This window comes from Nanorana parkeri, unplaced genomic scaffold (assembly GCF_000935625.1).
Source record: "Nanorana parkeri isolate BGI_ZX_2015 unplaced genomic scaffold, ASM93562v1 scaffold118, whole genome shotgun sequence".
Classification (NCBI taxonomy): domain Eukaryota; kingdom Metazoa; phylum Chordata; class Amphibia; order Anura; family Dicroglossidae; genus Nanorana; species Nanorana parkeri.
The window spans coordinates 2,012,806-2,025,061 of record NW_017306386.1 but is presented as its reverse complement, the minus strand read 5'-3'; the positions used below and the strand labels follow the sequence as shown (position 1 = coordinate 2,025,061).

The following is a 12,256-nucleotide window of genomic DNA, read 5'->3' as shown; positions in this document are numbered from 1 at the left end:
CTGAATCTGAGGTAGAGAGGGTAACAGGGGCACACTTTAAGTTGGAGGCCCAGATAGGTCAGAGTTAAGCTGGCCATACAATGGTATATTTTCTTAGCTCAAACTGCATTCCGAAAAAAAAAAAAAAATATAACAGATTACTCCATCTATGCTAAACAGGATGGATGGATGAATCTCCCCTGGGCTATTGTACTCTGTCACTGGGTATTCTGATAGTGGCACACACAGTCACTGTTCGCCCACAAATGTTCTGGCCTGCTCCTTCAATTTTTTGATCCAAAGGATGCCGAATGGAAGGCAGCGGAAAGGATCACCCAGTGAGCGAATTTCAGCTGGTTCATCAAAAAAACAGACAAGGTTTGCGCAGTGTATTGCTAGATTACAGCTATTCCGGGAATGCTGCAGAAGTGTGCTCAGAGCCTCTACAAGCAAAAGTGATGGTGGGGGCCCTTGTGAAGGCAGACGGAGCTGACGAAGCCTATGATGCGGATGACCCAATAATAAGGTCTTTAAGAAGATATGTTGCACAGCGTAGTGTTGAACTAGGCCCAAACGGAGGCAAGGCCTTGTGCACTTACAAAATCTAGCAGTCACAGGCAATGGAGGTGACCAATTCACTGTAGGCAGGCAGCAAAAAGAGACATGATAATCCAAGTTAGGCTTTAAGAGCAGAAGCAGGAATGGTGGTCAGCACTCCAATTCGACTGGCCTTGGTCTTAAGAAACTGGATCACAACAAAGGCTGCGCCACAGCCCTGGACCCAGAAAGCGTTCTGCTACTGGCAGAGTTCTCACAGGTCTGGAAAGTGCCACAATGCAGAGCCCAAAAGGTCACATCACAGGCTAGCCACAAGTACAGCCTCCAAAGCTGTTGAAGTCTGAGAATACATTGATCCAGGTAGCTGTTATGCATAGATTAGCTCAAGAAGCAGTGGAATTCTTGAGGGAAGTCAACAAGGAAAAAATATCTGCAGTTTATCAAGGATTAGTGTAGCAAGTCAATAAAGGAATACAAATCTACATAAAAAGACTATAATATGGGAAACTGTTTTCCAGCAGAGTTGAAGAAAAACAAAGTGTCCAACCTCCTTGGACACTATCAAAAATTGAGGCATGATGGGTAGAGGATGGGTTATATGAGGGCCGGCTTTTAATGTGTTTTTTTTTTGTTTGTTTACCAGTGTCACAATATCCTGCAGGTGACAGCATAAACTGACCATAATAGAAAATAGAATATCTAAATTCTTGTGCGTCTCAATGAGTTGTGTGTTTGCCCAGGCATACACTTAAACAGGGGTGTGGAATTCCTATAGCCCGGGACAGGTAGTCCCGGGCGATAGCAGCAGGCAAGCAGCGTGGCTAAATGTAGTGTGGGATCCGTTTTGTACAAGTGATTTTAAACGGCTGTACAGCCGTCCAAAAATCACTTGTAACCTGCCTGAGGCACGCTCCCCCTCCCCTCTCTCTCTATCTCTGGCAGCCAGCCGGCCGTGTACGGCTCCCGGCTGCCTCTCTTGCACACAAGCTTCCTTTTTGCCATGGTCTTTGGGGTCCCCCCCCTCTTGTGGGAGATCCGTGACCACGGCAAATTAGGTTAGAGAGCAAGGAGCAGGGTAGAGAACGCTTCTCTGCTCCATGTGAATAGTGACACAGGAATTCACCCTTCCTGTCACAGGAGAACCAGCACAGTTCAGTGCTAGAACTCCTGTGTTGGAGGTGACAGGGTTAATAAAGAGAACCTGTCACCTCCAAAAACTATCACACAAGGGCTTGTTACTTCTTGCGTGATAACAGTTAAGTCAAGTAAACAAAAAAAAAGTAAAAAATAAAATATATTAAAAATGGAAAAAATAAAAAGGCGATAAAGTAAAAAATAATAAAATAAATGATTACAAATATTACAAAGCAAAAATAAAAAATGATAAATAAAAATGTAAAAAATTAAAACCAACCCCTATCATCTGCATGCGAATAAATGCATGCATGGGGCATTTGTGTGTGTGTGAGAGCGGAGTGTGCGATCCGTTACCGCACAGCAATCGTGCACAAAACCGTGTTATTGTCTAATGGCACCCCAGTCACGCCAGGCAGATTGCACAGTTTACCGCCGTAATAACGCCCGTGCAATCGCACATAATCGCGGTTGAAAACACAGCACGGTGTGTGCCACAAAAAAAAGGTACATGTACCTTTTTTCAGCCATTACCACGCGGATGTAACCTCATTGAAATCAAGGGGGCCGCGTGGCAACCACACACGCTTGCCCAAGTCTGCACCCACCCCAAAAGGTAAATTAATTTTCCCAAATAATTTGGGAAAATGGAATTACACACACAAATCTGGTCCCCTCTCCCACCCTGCTATACTTACCTTTCAACGAACGGTCCTTCCCATCCGCCAGTATGGGTGTACTATCTGTACCTGTGCCATGTATTCTGAATTTTGCTCGCAAAATTCAAGCACTCGTTGGTCAGGGCGGTCACCTGACAGCACTGACAAATGAGCTCTTCTTGGCACTGCTAAAAACGATTTTGGGTAAAAAAAAATAATTCTTTTTTTTGCATCAGGACAAGTAGATTTCAATGAGGGACAAGCAGATCGGGCCCCCACTTTAGTCCTTGGACAAGTAGTTTTTAAAAAAAATTTCCACACCCCTGTGAAAAGTTAAGAGTGAATACAAAAGTATTCAGAATTATCCAGCGTCATGCAACCTGAGATTTTTGTGCTGGATATATTGGATTTGATTGGTTCATTATGGTTCCATAAATTTAATTTACAGTACCTAAAACATTCAAAACATGAAATATGGTGTTTGATATAGAATCATAGTAACTATTACCTTAGAAATGATAATGGTCCTGCTTTATGGGTCTGGTTCCTGCTTTATGTTTAATTCCTCTTGAGGTTCTAACAAGCAAAATAAATGAATATACATATAACATACATATATACAGTACATACATTATATTAAACATCAATATAACAAAATTTCAAATTCAGGTAGGCTGCTAAATACACAGCTGTAATAAATAAGTGTAAAGCTGGCCATACACCTTACAACCATCGCACGACTTTCGTTATGCGATGGTTGTAAGGTCATTCAAATTTCGTACGATCTGCCCATCTTGGACAGGCAGATCATACTTGCGATCATCGCAAGCAACCCCCCCCGCTGAGGGGAGGGCTTGCCGATGATTGCAATGCTGAGCGGGCAGTGTGGCTTTTGTCTTCCGAGCCCGCTACCAACCCGCTGAAAATCGTACATACATATTTTGTTTGTTACTTTCTCACATCTACCAAGAACAGACCTTCAAAACTGAGCAAGCCAAAGGGGCTATTTATCATTTTTTCACACACAAGATTCATCCAACTTTAACCTCTTGCCGTCCGCCCGTTAAGGAAAAACGGACAGATGGCGGACTCGCATCAGCAGGTTGCCGTCTCCAGGCGGCATTTTTTTCCTGCTCGCGTGCGCCCCCTAGCACGCGTGCACAGGCAGGAAAGACTGACTCATTTTTACAGCCGTTAACGGCTGTTTCACATACAACCGATCGGCGGCTCTATAGCCGCCGATCGGTTGTATGGCGCAAATTTGTCTCCCTACGTGCGCAATTTTAAGGCTTTACATGTTTGGTGTCTTTTTACCCAACGTGACCCAGTCTTTTATATTTTACCAACAAATTGGGTAATAATAAATGTTTTAGACTTTAATATAGGGGAAACAGTTTTTAAAAAAAGATTCTGTACATTTTCCTTAATATAGTAAAAAATAAAACCCGCAGTGGTGATTAAATACCACCAAAAGAAAGCTCTATCTGTCCCCAAAAAAGGGTATAAAATTCATTTCAGTACAGTGTTGCATGACGGAATAAATGTACCGCAGCGCTGAATACTGAAAAATGGCCTGGATGGGAAGGGGGTTTAACACCCCGGACTTCAAGTGGTTAACCCAAAAATTGGTTAGAAAAAGGATTGAATGTTGGGTGAAAACACTGATAAATAGACCCCTAAATATTACTCTGAAAGAGGTTTTCAGAAACTCATGGCAGGTCCTGATCATGTGGCAGCATAATTAAGGATAGGCAGATGTCTGAATGTCGCTGTTCCTTATGTCGTCTACAGCAGTGGTTCTCAACTCATGGGTCGCGACCCAAAAGTCACGCCTTAATGACCAAGGAAACATGTGGGTCCCGAGGTTAGACAGGTTGAGAACCACTGGTCTACAGTACTGTTAGCCTGTAAACACAGTTGGAAATAGTTGCCAATTGAAAAGATTTTAATCTTTGGTGCAGAAACATTTTATTTTTACTAACTATCCTCTGTTTGTAGTATATAGTACTTGTTGCCTCACAAAGAATGGTGGAAATAATAATTCTACTAAATTGCATGGTTATGGAATGGAAACGTATGAGGAATACCTTCTTCTCTAGCTTCTTCTGATTGGTTCTTGTTACAGTTTCCTTTAGGAAGCAAAACAACAGGATGTCTCAAGCTATATATAGGAGAGTTATCATCTATATGAATAGCAACTCAAATTCAGTGTATAGTGTCCAAACGTATTAGTATAATTTTTCTCATATATAACTGGCATTTGACAACCTATTTGTTGTACATTTGTAAAATACATTTCACTGTAATTATCTCTGCACTACATTTTATAATGTCCTATTCTGATTGTAACTTTCCAAAATAGTTTTATGTGGACAATCTGTTAGACTTAAAGGTGTTTCTTTTGGGATGCCATTACACTTATATAAATCCTGAGTAGGACCCCAAGGTAGTGTCCATGGTCAGGAATGAAAGCATTACTGGTAATATAAGGTTAACAAAGAGATTACAGATTGGTTTGTGCACATTGGGCAATGAAGGTGTCAGTTCCTTCTCTCCCACCCTGTAAAGATGAACTAAGTGGGCACTAACACACAGGAAAGATATTACACAACTTAAATGGCCAACTTAACCAAAAACTGAAGCTATGTTCTTTCTTTTTTTTTTATCTAGGAGGGACCTCAGCGATGAGACATCCTAAACAGAATTCTCATTTCCATGTGACTGCTTTAGCCTGCGGCATAATAAAACAAAAAATCTCTGAGATCTTTAACATTGGTTATGTGGCCAGTTCCAGCAGCAGGTTAGTTCTTCTGCAGTCTCATCAGCATTGATATATACATGCTACAGGTAAACCTAAATACAGGTTTGCAATATCAATTAAAAGAATGGACATATATATTCAAGTGTCTTGCTAAGATGGAGAAATAAAGAATACATTCCATCAAAAAACATTACCCAAGGCTCCTAGCCATGCTGGTCACCTGACCAACCCAGATATTTGCTGAAGGGAAGGAATAGTTAATTTGAGCTATAACCCTTTCCTTTCACCTTGTCTCATGATCCAAAATGCCTCAGCCTTTCGTCATGTGGCCAACCTGGAGCAGAATTCTTATCTCGAAAGGTATTTTAGCCCACCCGTTATTTTTACTGTTAACATAGCTTCAAATTAAGTTTTCAGTAAAGGTGAGCTTTAGGTTATATTTACGTAGGTGCGATTAGATGCATCTGAAATGGTTTTTTTAAACACATATATATGCATCTAATGATTTCCAATGGATCTATTCACACCTTGCTCTAAGATGCTTTTATCTGCAGTCAGTTTAGTTGCGTTTAGAAAATTAGAAGTCTGGTGCTTCCAGGAACTGATTTTAACTTCTAAACGCATTTAAACGCAAGAGACATTTATTTGCTGAAATCTCATTGGCTACTTCAATGGACTGTTTCAACGGTCAGAGGCATATGCGTGTAAACGCATGTAATTCTAGGCATCTAGAAACGTAAACAAAGCATCTAGCCTGGTAGATTTTGCAGACAGATCTCTGTATAAAAACGCAAGTGGCATGTGTGAATGAAGCCTAAAATATATTATAGTGGTTAACAACAGCTAAATCGTAAATGAGATTTTAAAAGGCATAATTACTAGTTTCTGTAGAAGACCCATATTCACTCTCTTCCAGTGCTTCTGAAAGACAAAAGAAACAAATCTGTATATAGAGCTCTTTAAACACTGTACCTCTGTGCCCTTTGCAATCCTCTCAGAATGCATATATATTTTGCCTAGACAGACCTTTAATGCACCAAACTGAAAATTCTTTATCTTGGTGGTCCTGGTTTCCAGCCATTATGGCTGACTCCGCCAATCCCTGAATTCCAGAAGTAAACTGTATATACACAGTGATTTGAATAATTATTTACAAGACCTACCCCTTGAGACAGTACAGCCACCTTGTGCTGCAATTACACAGCTCCATGTCTTTTAGATTTGAACACACACAAACACCAAAACTTTTGACAGGTTGGATTGAGAGCACTGGACAACCGTTTTCAAATTCTGCCACAAATTCTCAGTAGGACTGAGGTAGGAAAGACTTTGAACGGGCCATGAAAAAGACAAAGGTTCATACATCTTGGCCATTCTTAAGGCTCTTCCCTTTTTCAATAAGTTTTTATTAGGATTAACAATATAAAAAATATAGCGTACCAAGGTCAGACTTTGTACAGCTTAGCCATGGAACAGTACGAAAAAAGCAAAGTAAAGGATTATTGAATGAGTGGGAAGATGGATGAGTTTGACTATAATCAAGCAACATAACATTCACAGTGTCATCTGACAATATAAACTCATGAGATTGCCAAAGAAAAACCTAAGCCCACTTCCCATTTTGCAACATATGCTGGAGGTGTCTTATCCTTGGAAGGGGAAGTTAAAAATGAACAGCTCAAAGCCATGCACAGCTTAAAACTAACATTGTGGGAAGGTTAAAAGAGAACTATGGGGTAAGTGTTTTCCCCCATAGTTCTCCTAAGGGTCACAGGACGACATATACTAGGGTCCTCCCGTGACCCAAAGCTCAGTATATCGCGAGCTACAGCTAGCGGTATACTGAGAACGCCGCCACCAATGCTGTGGAGATCCACCCAGCTGCGTGAATGACAGCTGGCTCTGCCTGCTAAAAATCATGAGAAATGGTCAGAGCTTGTGTAAAGTTTAGGTGCTACTAAAAAAGGTTGCTAGTGTACACATCTTTGTCCATTAAGTGTAAGAAGTTTATCAAAAGGATTAATATTTCAAAATGTGAAGTTTAGTGGAGAGCAATGAGTCCTCTTTGATAGTATTTGTGTATTGAGTGACTGAGTTGCTTTTCGGCCTAATTCGTTAATAGTAAACTAAGGTTTTGCCTCACTCAGTTAAGTTTAGACTACTTAAGAGGTGAGGTTTTAAAATATTCAGCACATAACTGGAACACTCAGGTTGGGTAAGATGAAGTTTCCTCTCCTTTTTAGAATGGGAGGCTATCTGAAAAAGCTTTTCCTTGATTTAAAGTGGGTCTCACATAGAATAGAGTGGGACACATCAGGTTGTCTGTTGTCAACCAGGTATTTCTGGAGAAAAGCAAACAGAAGTTTCAGACAGAAATGAATCATGCAAAGTCCAGTTGTTAGGTAAACATTTGGGAGGGAGAATATAGATGTAGAAAAAAGAAAAGGCTAGTTGCACTCCTTACCAGTATGACCCAGTGATCGGGGATAATATAGATGTAGACACAGGGATTTAATAATGGTCAGATCAAGGGACAGGGACTGTCCCAGGATTTAAGCCAAGGTGAAGATAAGAACAAAAAGATAACCTATTCTAGTAAATAGGCCTGAGAGTGTGAGTAAAACATGCAGTCATATTTATGTGGATTAAGCTCTCTCTAGCAGTCAATGAAAGAATGTCTACCAAGTATTCTGATGTAGAATCATGGAAAATGGTGTGTTTTGTCATGCCTGAGGCAACTCTGGATCAGTATGAAATGGATACTGCGACCAATGGTTCAGATGCCTCTGAGGTTATGGGCAGATCAGATATAGAATCTGCAGGGTAAGGCACAAGAGGGCGCTTAGAGCCTTTGTGTTCAGAATCAGCTAAAACTTGGGTGAATTTGACTGCAAAGTGACTGTAGTAGAGACACTAACTGACAAGACAAGGGACTTTGCCTCACCTGACCGAGCCAAGGAGGACTCTTATAATGAGCCAGACTCTGTAATATTGGGAAACAGGATTCCAGATTTCAGACATTGGTACATTCAGAAGGCACAGAACAATCCTCCCCAAAATCTTTAGGGGAGTGTGAACTGGGGTCACCCACAAAAGAGGAACTGTCTGTGTCTAGAATTAGATGTGCTGCAACCACCCTGCAACCATATAGCGGTAAGGCAACTAAGCTAAAGTACTCACAAAACCCAGACAGCTGGTAGCAGATAAGTACTGGATGGCCAGAGGTGACCAAAGTCATTGTAGGTGGGCAGTAGGAATAGAATAGAGAGCACAGTTCCATGTGGCTCTTTGCAATGTAGGAGCAACAACTGGGAGATTCGTCCTCAACACTGAATGTCAGGAAGGAGACCATGGAATGCCCATGCACCACTCCACCCAGTGGATGACGTAAAAGCCAAGTCCCTCAGCATTCACCCCTTCCACAGTTTAAGAACTGCTGGAAAGCAGACATTTTAAAAGGCAACCGATGATCAGAATGAATGAGGTAGCTCCTGGTGCTCAGTCCAATCGACTTACTCAGGCACAGAGTAAGCACTATGGCAATGTCAATAGCTCTGGTCCTGGAAAGCAGTTCATGGCTACATTGTTCACTTGTCACCCGAATGGGGTCTGGAAAACACCTTACACAGAACCCAGTGTCTGTATTTCTCTTCCAGACTAGCCCTGCAATGCCCAGTCTAGGAGGGCCTGGTCACAGCAGAGACCAAAGCTGAAGATTGGCTGTGCCAAATAGCTTAAATTAAATCACACAGACCAGCTCTATCAGCTTTTTACAAAAGAATCTCAATTGAAGAGAAAAAACCCCCCAAAAACTAGGTTACACTGCCAGCAGAGCAGAAAAGATGTGCACACTCCTAAAGGTGGCCATACACTCTACAACCATCACAAGACCTTAGTCTTGCGATGGTTGTACAGGGATTAAAAAAACGTACGATCTGCCCATCTTGGACAGGCAGATCGCACTCTCGATCATCGCAAGCCCGCCCCCCTGAGGGGCGGGCTTCCGATGGCCGCAATGCTGAACGGGCAGTGTGTGCTTGTGCACACCGGCCCGTTCGCCATTTGTCTTCCGAGCACCGTTCTAACCAGCCGAGAATCGTACGATTCCCGGCTGGTTTTCGAACATGCTGGTTCGACGAAAGACGTGCAACCGTACAGTAGAAACGGTCGCACGTCTCCGATTTCCAGCGAGCAGTGTATGGGCACCTTTAGACATACTCCTAGCAAAAAAAAGGCATGCTGGGAGTAGAAGGGGTTATCCTGGGCTGACCTACAGTTTTTTTGTCAGTGTCCAATCCAACTGTAGGCAGCTGGATGACCCAAAAAAGCTGAAGACTTCCTGTGTCTCTCAATAGACAAGAAAGAAAACCATTTTCCACATGTTTGCTGTGTCTGCCACATGCCATTTGAGAACCTCCACACAGGATTTGGTCCATTTTTTTTTCTTAGCAATGGCTAGTTATTCATAACAGCTGCATAAAGCCCACCGTTGTGAAGCATTCATATTATACTGCGGATCACTACAATTCCTATTAGAGTAGGTTATTAATGGCCTCTGGCTTCTGCAACTAATGCCCTTATAACCCAATCAATGAGTTTTGGCAGACACATTTCTCTAGGCATTGCATTCCATTTTTTATTAGCCTCCATTCACACATGTGTAGTGCGACATTGCATTCATGTGCGTTTTTGCACATTGCTCATTGGGCTACCAGTTCATTTTAAAGGAGCTTTGCATGTTTCTTTAACCAATCGTTTGTCACATCTTGCTTAGAACATTTGGGGTGCCATTAACAATGAATTGTGGGATTTTGCAGGCGTTCACACACTACTCAGGTGTAAGTGGGGGCTTGATTGTAATAATTTAGTGGTGCTGCAGGGGATGTTGAACTTCTTCAGGACTTTTGTTACCTCCCATGGCCTGAGGCTGTTTGTTTAGATGCATTTTCACACAAACTATAGGGCTTTCCAGACAGTTATGCATTTATTTTAGGATAATGTGACACTTCAATTGCAAACAAATGACATCCACTCAACTAAATATTTTACCTCAGAATGTAATTGGCCATTTAACTGTTGGAAATGCAACAACATATGCTAATATGCACTGACTAACTATGTCTTTTGAGCACTAGACAACGCTGTAGTGCAAGTCTAGTCAATGCTAGTTTTTCGATATGCATGCTTACTTATCTATGATATATATGATTCCTGCATGATGCTGTATACACAGATGTTATCTTCTTATAAGCAAGTAAAACGTAATTAAGCATTCCTCAAGATCTCAGTGCTTCATCTAAACACATAACCAACATAAACAATGTTAACTCCGATCTGGAAACTTTTTACACAATAATTTAGGTCCTAACTAGGGTTGCACAGATACCAAGTACAGTACTCGGTACAAGTACGAGTACATGTACCGATACTTTTGAGCTCCACGACTACACTAGAGAAAAATTCAAAAATTAGGAGGCAGCTGTCATTTGTAAGGAGCACACGGAGCTCCTGGGATTTGTATATCTCTGTTTTAATGTATGATTTTGTTTTTATAAATATAAATAAAGGGATGCACAGATACCAGTTTTGCGAGTACGAGTACTGGTACTTGCCGAGTACTTACAAGTACGAGTACAGATACATTTTTGTTTATTATCATGTGACAGTTTTTCTAAAACAATACAGACTAATGATTTCAGGACAGTGGCGGAGCGCCAGAGCCAGGTTCCAGCTGCAACCCTGGTAGTTCTCATGAAAATGCCAAATATCAGCACTGGTACTCGAAAAGTATCTGTGCATCCCTAGTCCTAACCCTTAAGGAACATTAAAACATGCTTTTGATGCCATAAGTATACTTACGTGTATTTAGCACCAATCCAGGAAAAGGCCTAGAAGAAATGTACACATAGAGTTTTAACATTTCTGATATATTCAATGTGTTTATTCTTTTCAAAACTAAAGCAAAACCATTAAAAGCCTGTTGTGTATATTTTCACCATCACTGTTTATTTTGGTCTTGGTGTTACTCAATTTAGGAAATTTCTTGTCAAATGACTTCCCTTTTTAACCCGGATAAAAAAATGAACTCCCACTTGTGTGGTTTGTGTACATTGTGACCTTTTAGGAAGACTTGCTGTTTTTATTTCTCCTTTACCTAGAGCACTGTTTCTCAGTTATTTTTCCAAGACTTCTTCCAAAAAAATACCTTTAGCTACCATATATTTATTCTATCTAATGCTAAAGCACTGTTACCACCACTACATATACACTAAACACTCCTGACTCCTCTACACCCCCAGCACTGTTACCCCCTATACACCCAAGCACGGTTATCCTATCCATACAATACCCTCTTTTCTCTTGTCCTCTCTCAATTTTATCCCCAGTACAGATACCTTGCTGCAGTAAGTCACCTGATATGCACAGTAATCTGAAAAACACTGTAAGCGAACTCATAGCTATGAGCACCTCCGGCGATGTAATTACTGCTGTTTCTTAGACATACTGAAGTAGGGCAAGCGGAAAAAGAAGTGGGCAATGGCCAGGACCCACCAGAAGAAGCAGAGCTCTCCCAGACTCAGTGGCATCCCAAGCCCGGATATGGTGTGTATCCAGTCGCGGGAATAATGTGAGTGGGGTAGGGTCTGCGCTGGCCAGTGTATTGGGACAATGTGAGCAGGGTGGGGCAGAGGGAGGGGCCTAGACTAAGCAGCATGCAAAGACAATGTGTGCAGGGTAGGGCCATGATAAAAGCCTTCGCATAAAGCTGCAAAGTTGTAAAGGCAGAGAGGGGCACATCCTCCGTACACTGCCCACTGGTCCTCATAACAAAATGCTTTACCGAGAGCAAAACAATACAATGTAAAATATACACAGCACAAGTGGCAACCCTGGCATTCCAGCACCCACCTCTCACTGGCAATAGCTCTCAATAACCCAATTGCCAGAGAATTTCTTTCAGTCGCCATGGCAATCAGAAATTGTCCTTGAAATATGCATATACCAGCCTCAACAAGAGAGTGACTGAATGGCATGCATTTGGATACTGAATAGGAGAAATTCTAATCTGGAATGTGAGCATAGGAACCATGGCTATGGAAAATCAATCTTTTTAGTAATTTGTCACTGGAATTGGTCTCATTTGAGATGCATTTGACACCACAAC

General features: G+C 41.6%; 1 protein-coding gene across 1 annotated transcript in view; it reads right to left on the bottom strand.

Annotated features, from left to right (window-relative positions):
• Positions 1–4,376: 4,376 nt before the first annotated feature.
• GTF2I (general transcription factor IIi) overlaps positions 4,377–12,256 on the bottom strand; it is a 60,694-nt gene continuing 52,814 nt past the window's right edge. Inside the window, exons 29-31 of the mRNA XM_018553355.1 lie at positions 10,951–10,979; positions 5,971–6,012; positions 4,377–4,459 (exon numbers count right to left, since the gene is read on the bottom strand). Of these exons, the coding sequence (XP_018408857.1) occupies positions 4,377–4,459; positions 5,971–6,012; positions 10,951–10,979 (154 nt within the window). The remainder of the gene's footprint in view (positions 4,460–5,970; positions 6,013–10,950; positions 10,980–12,256) is intronic.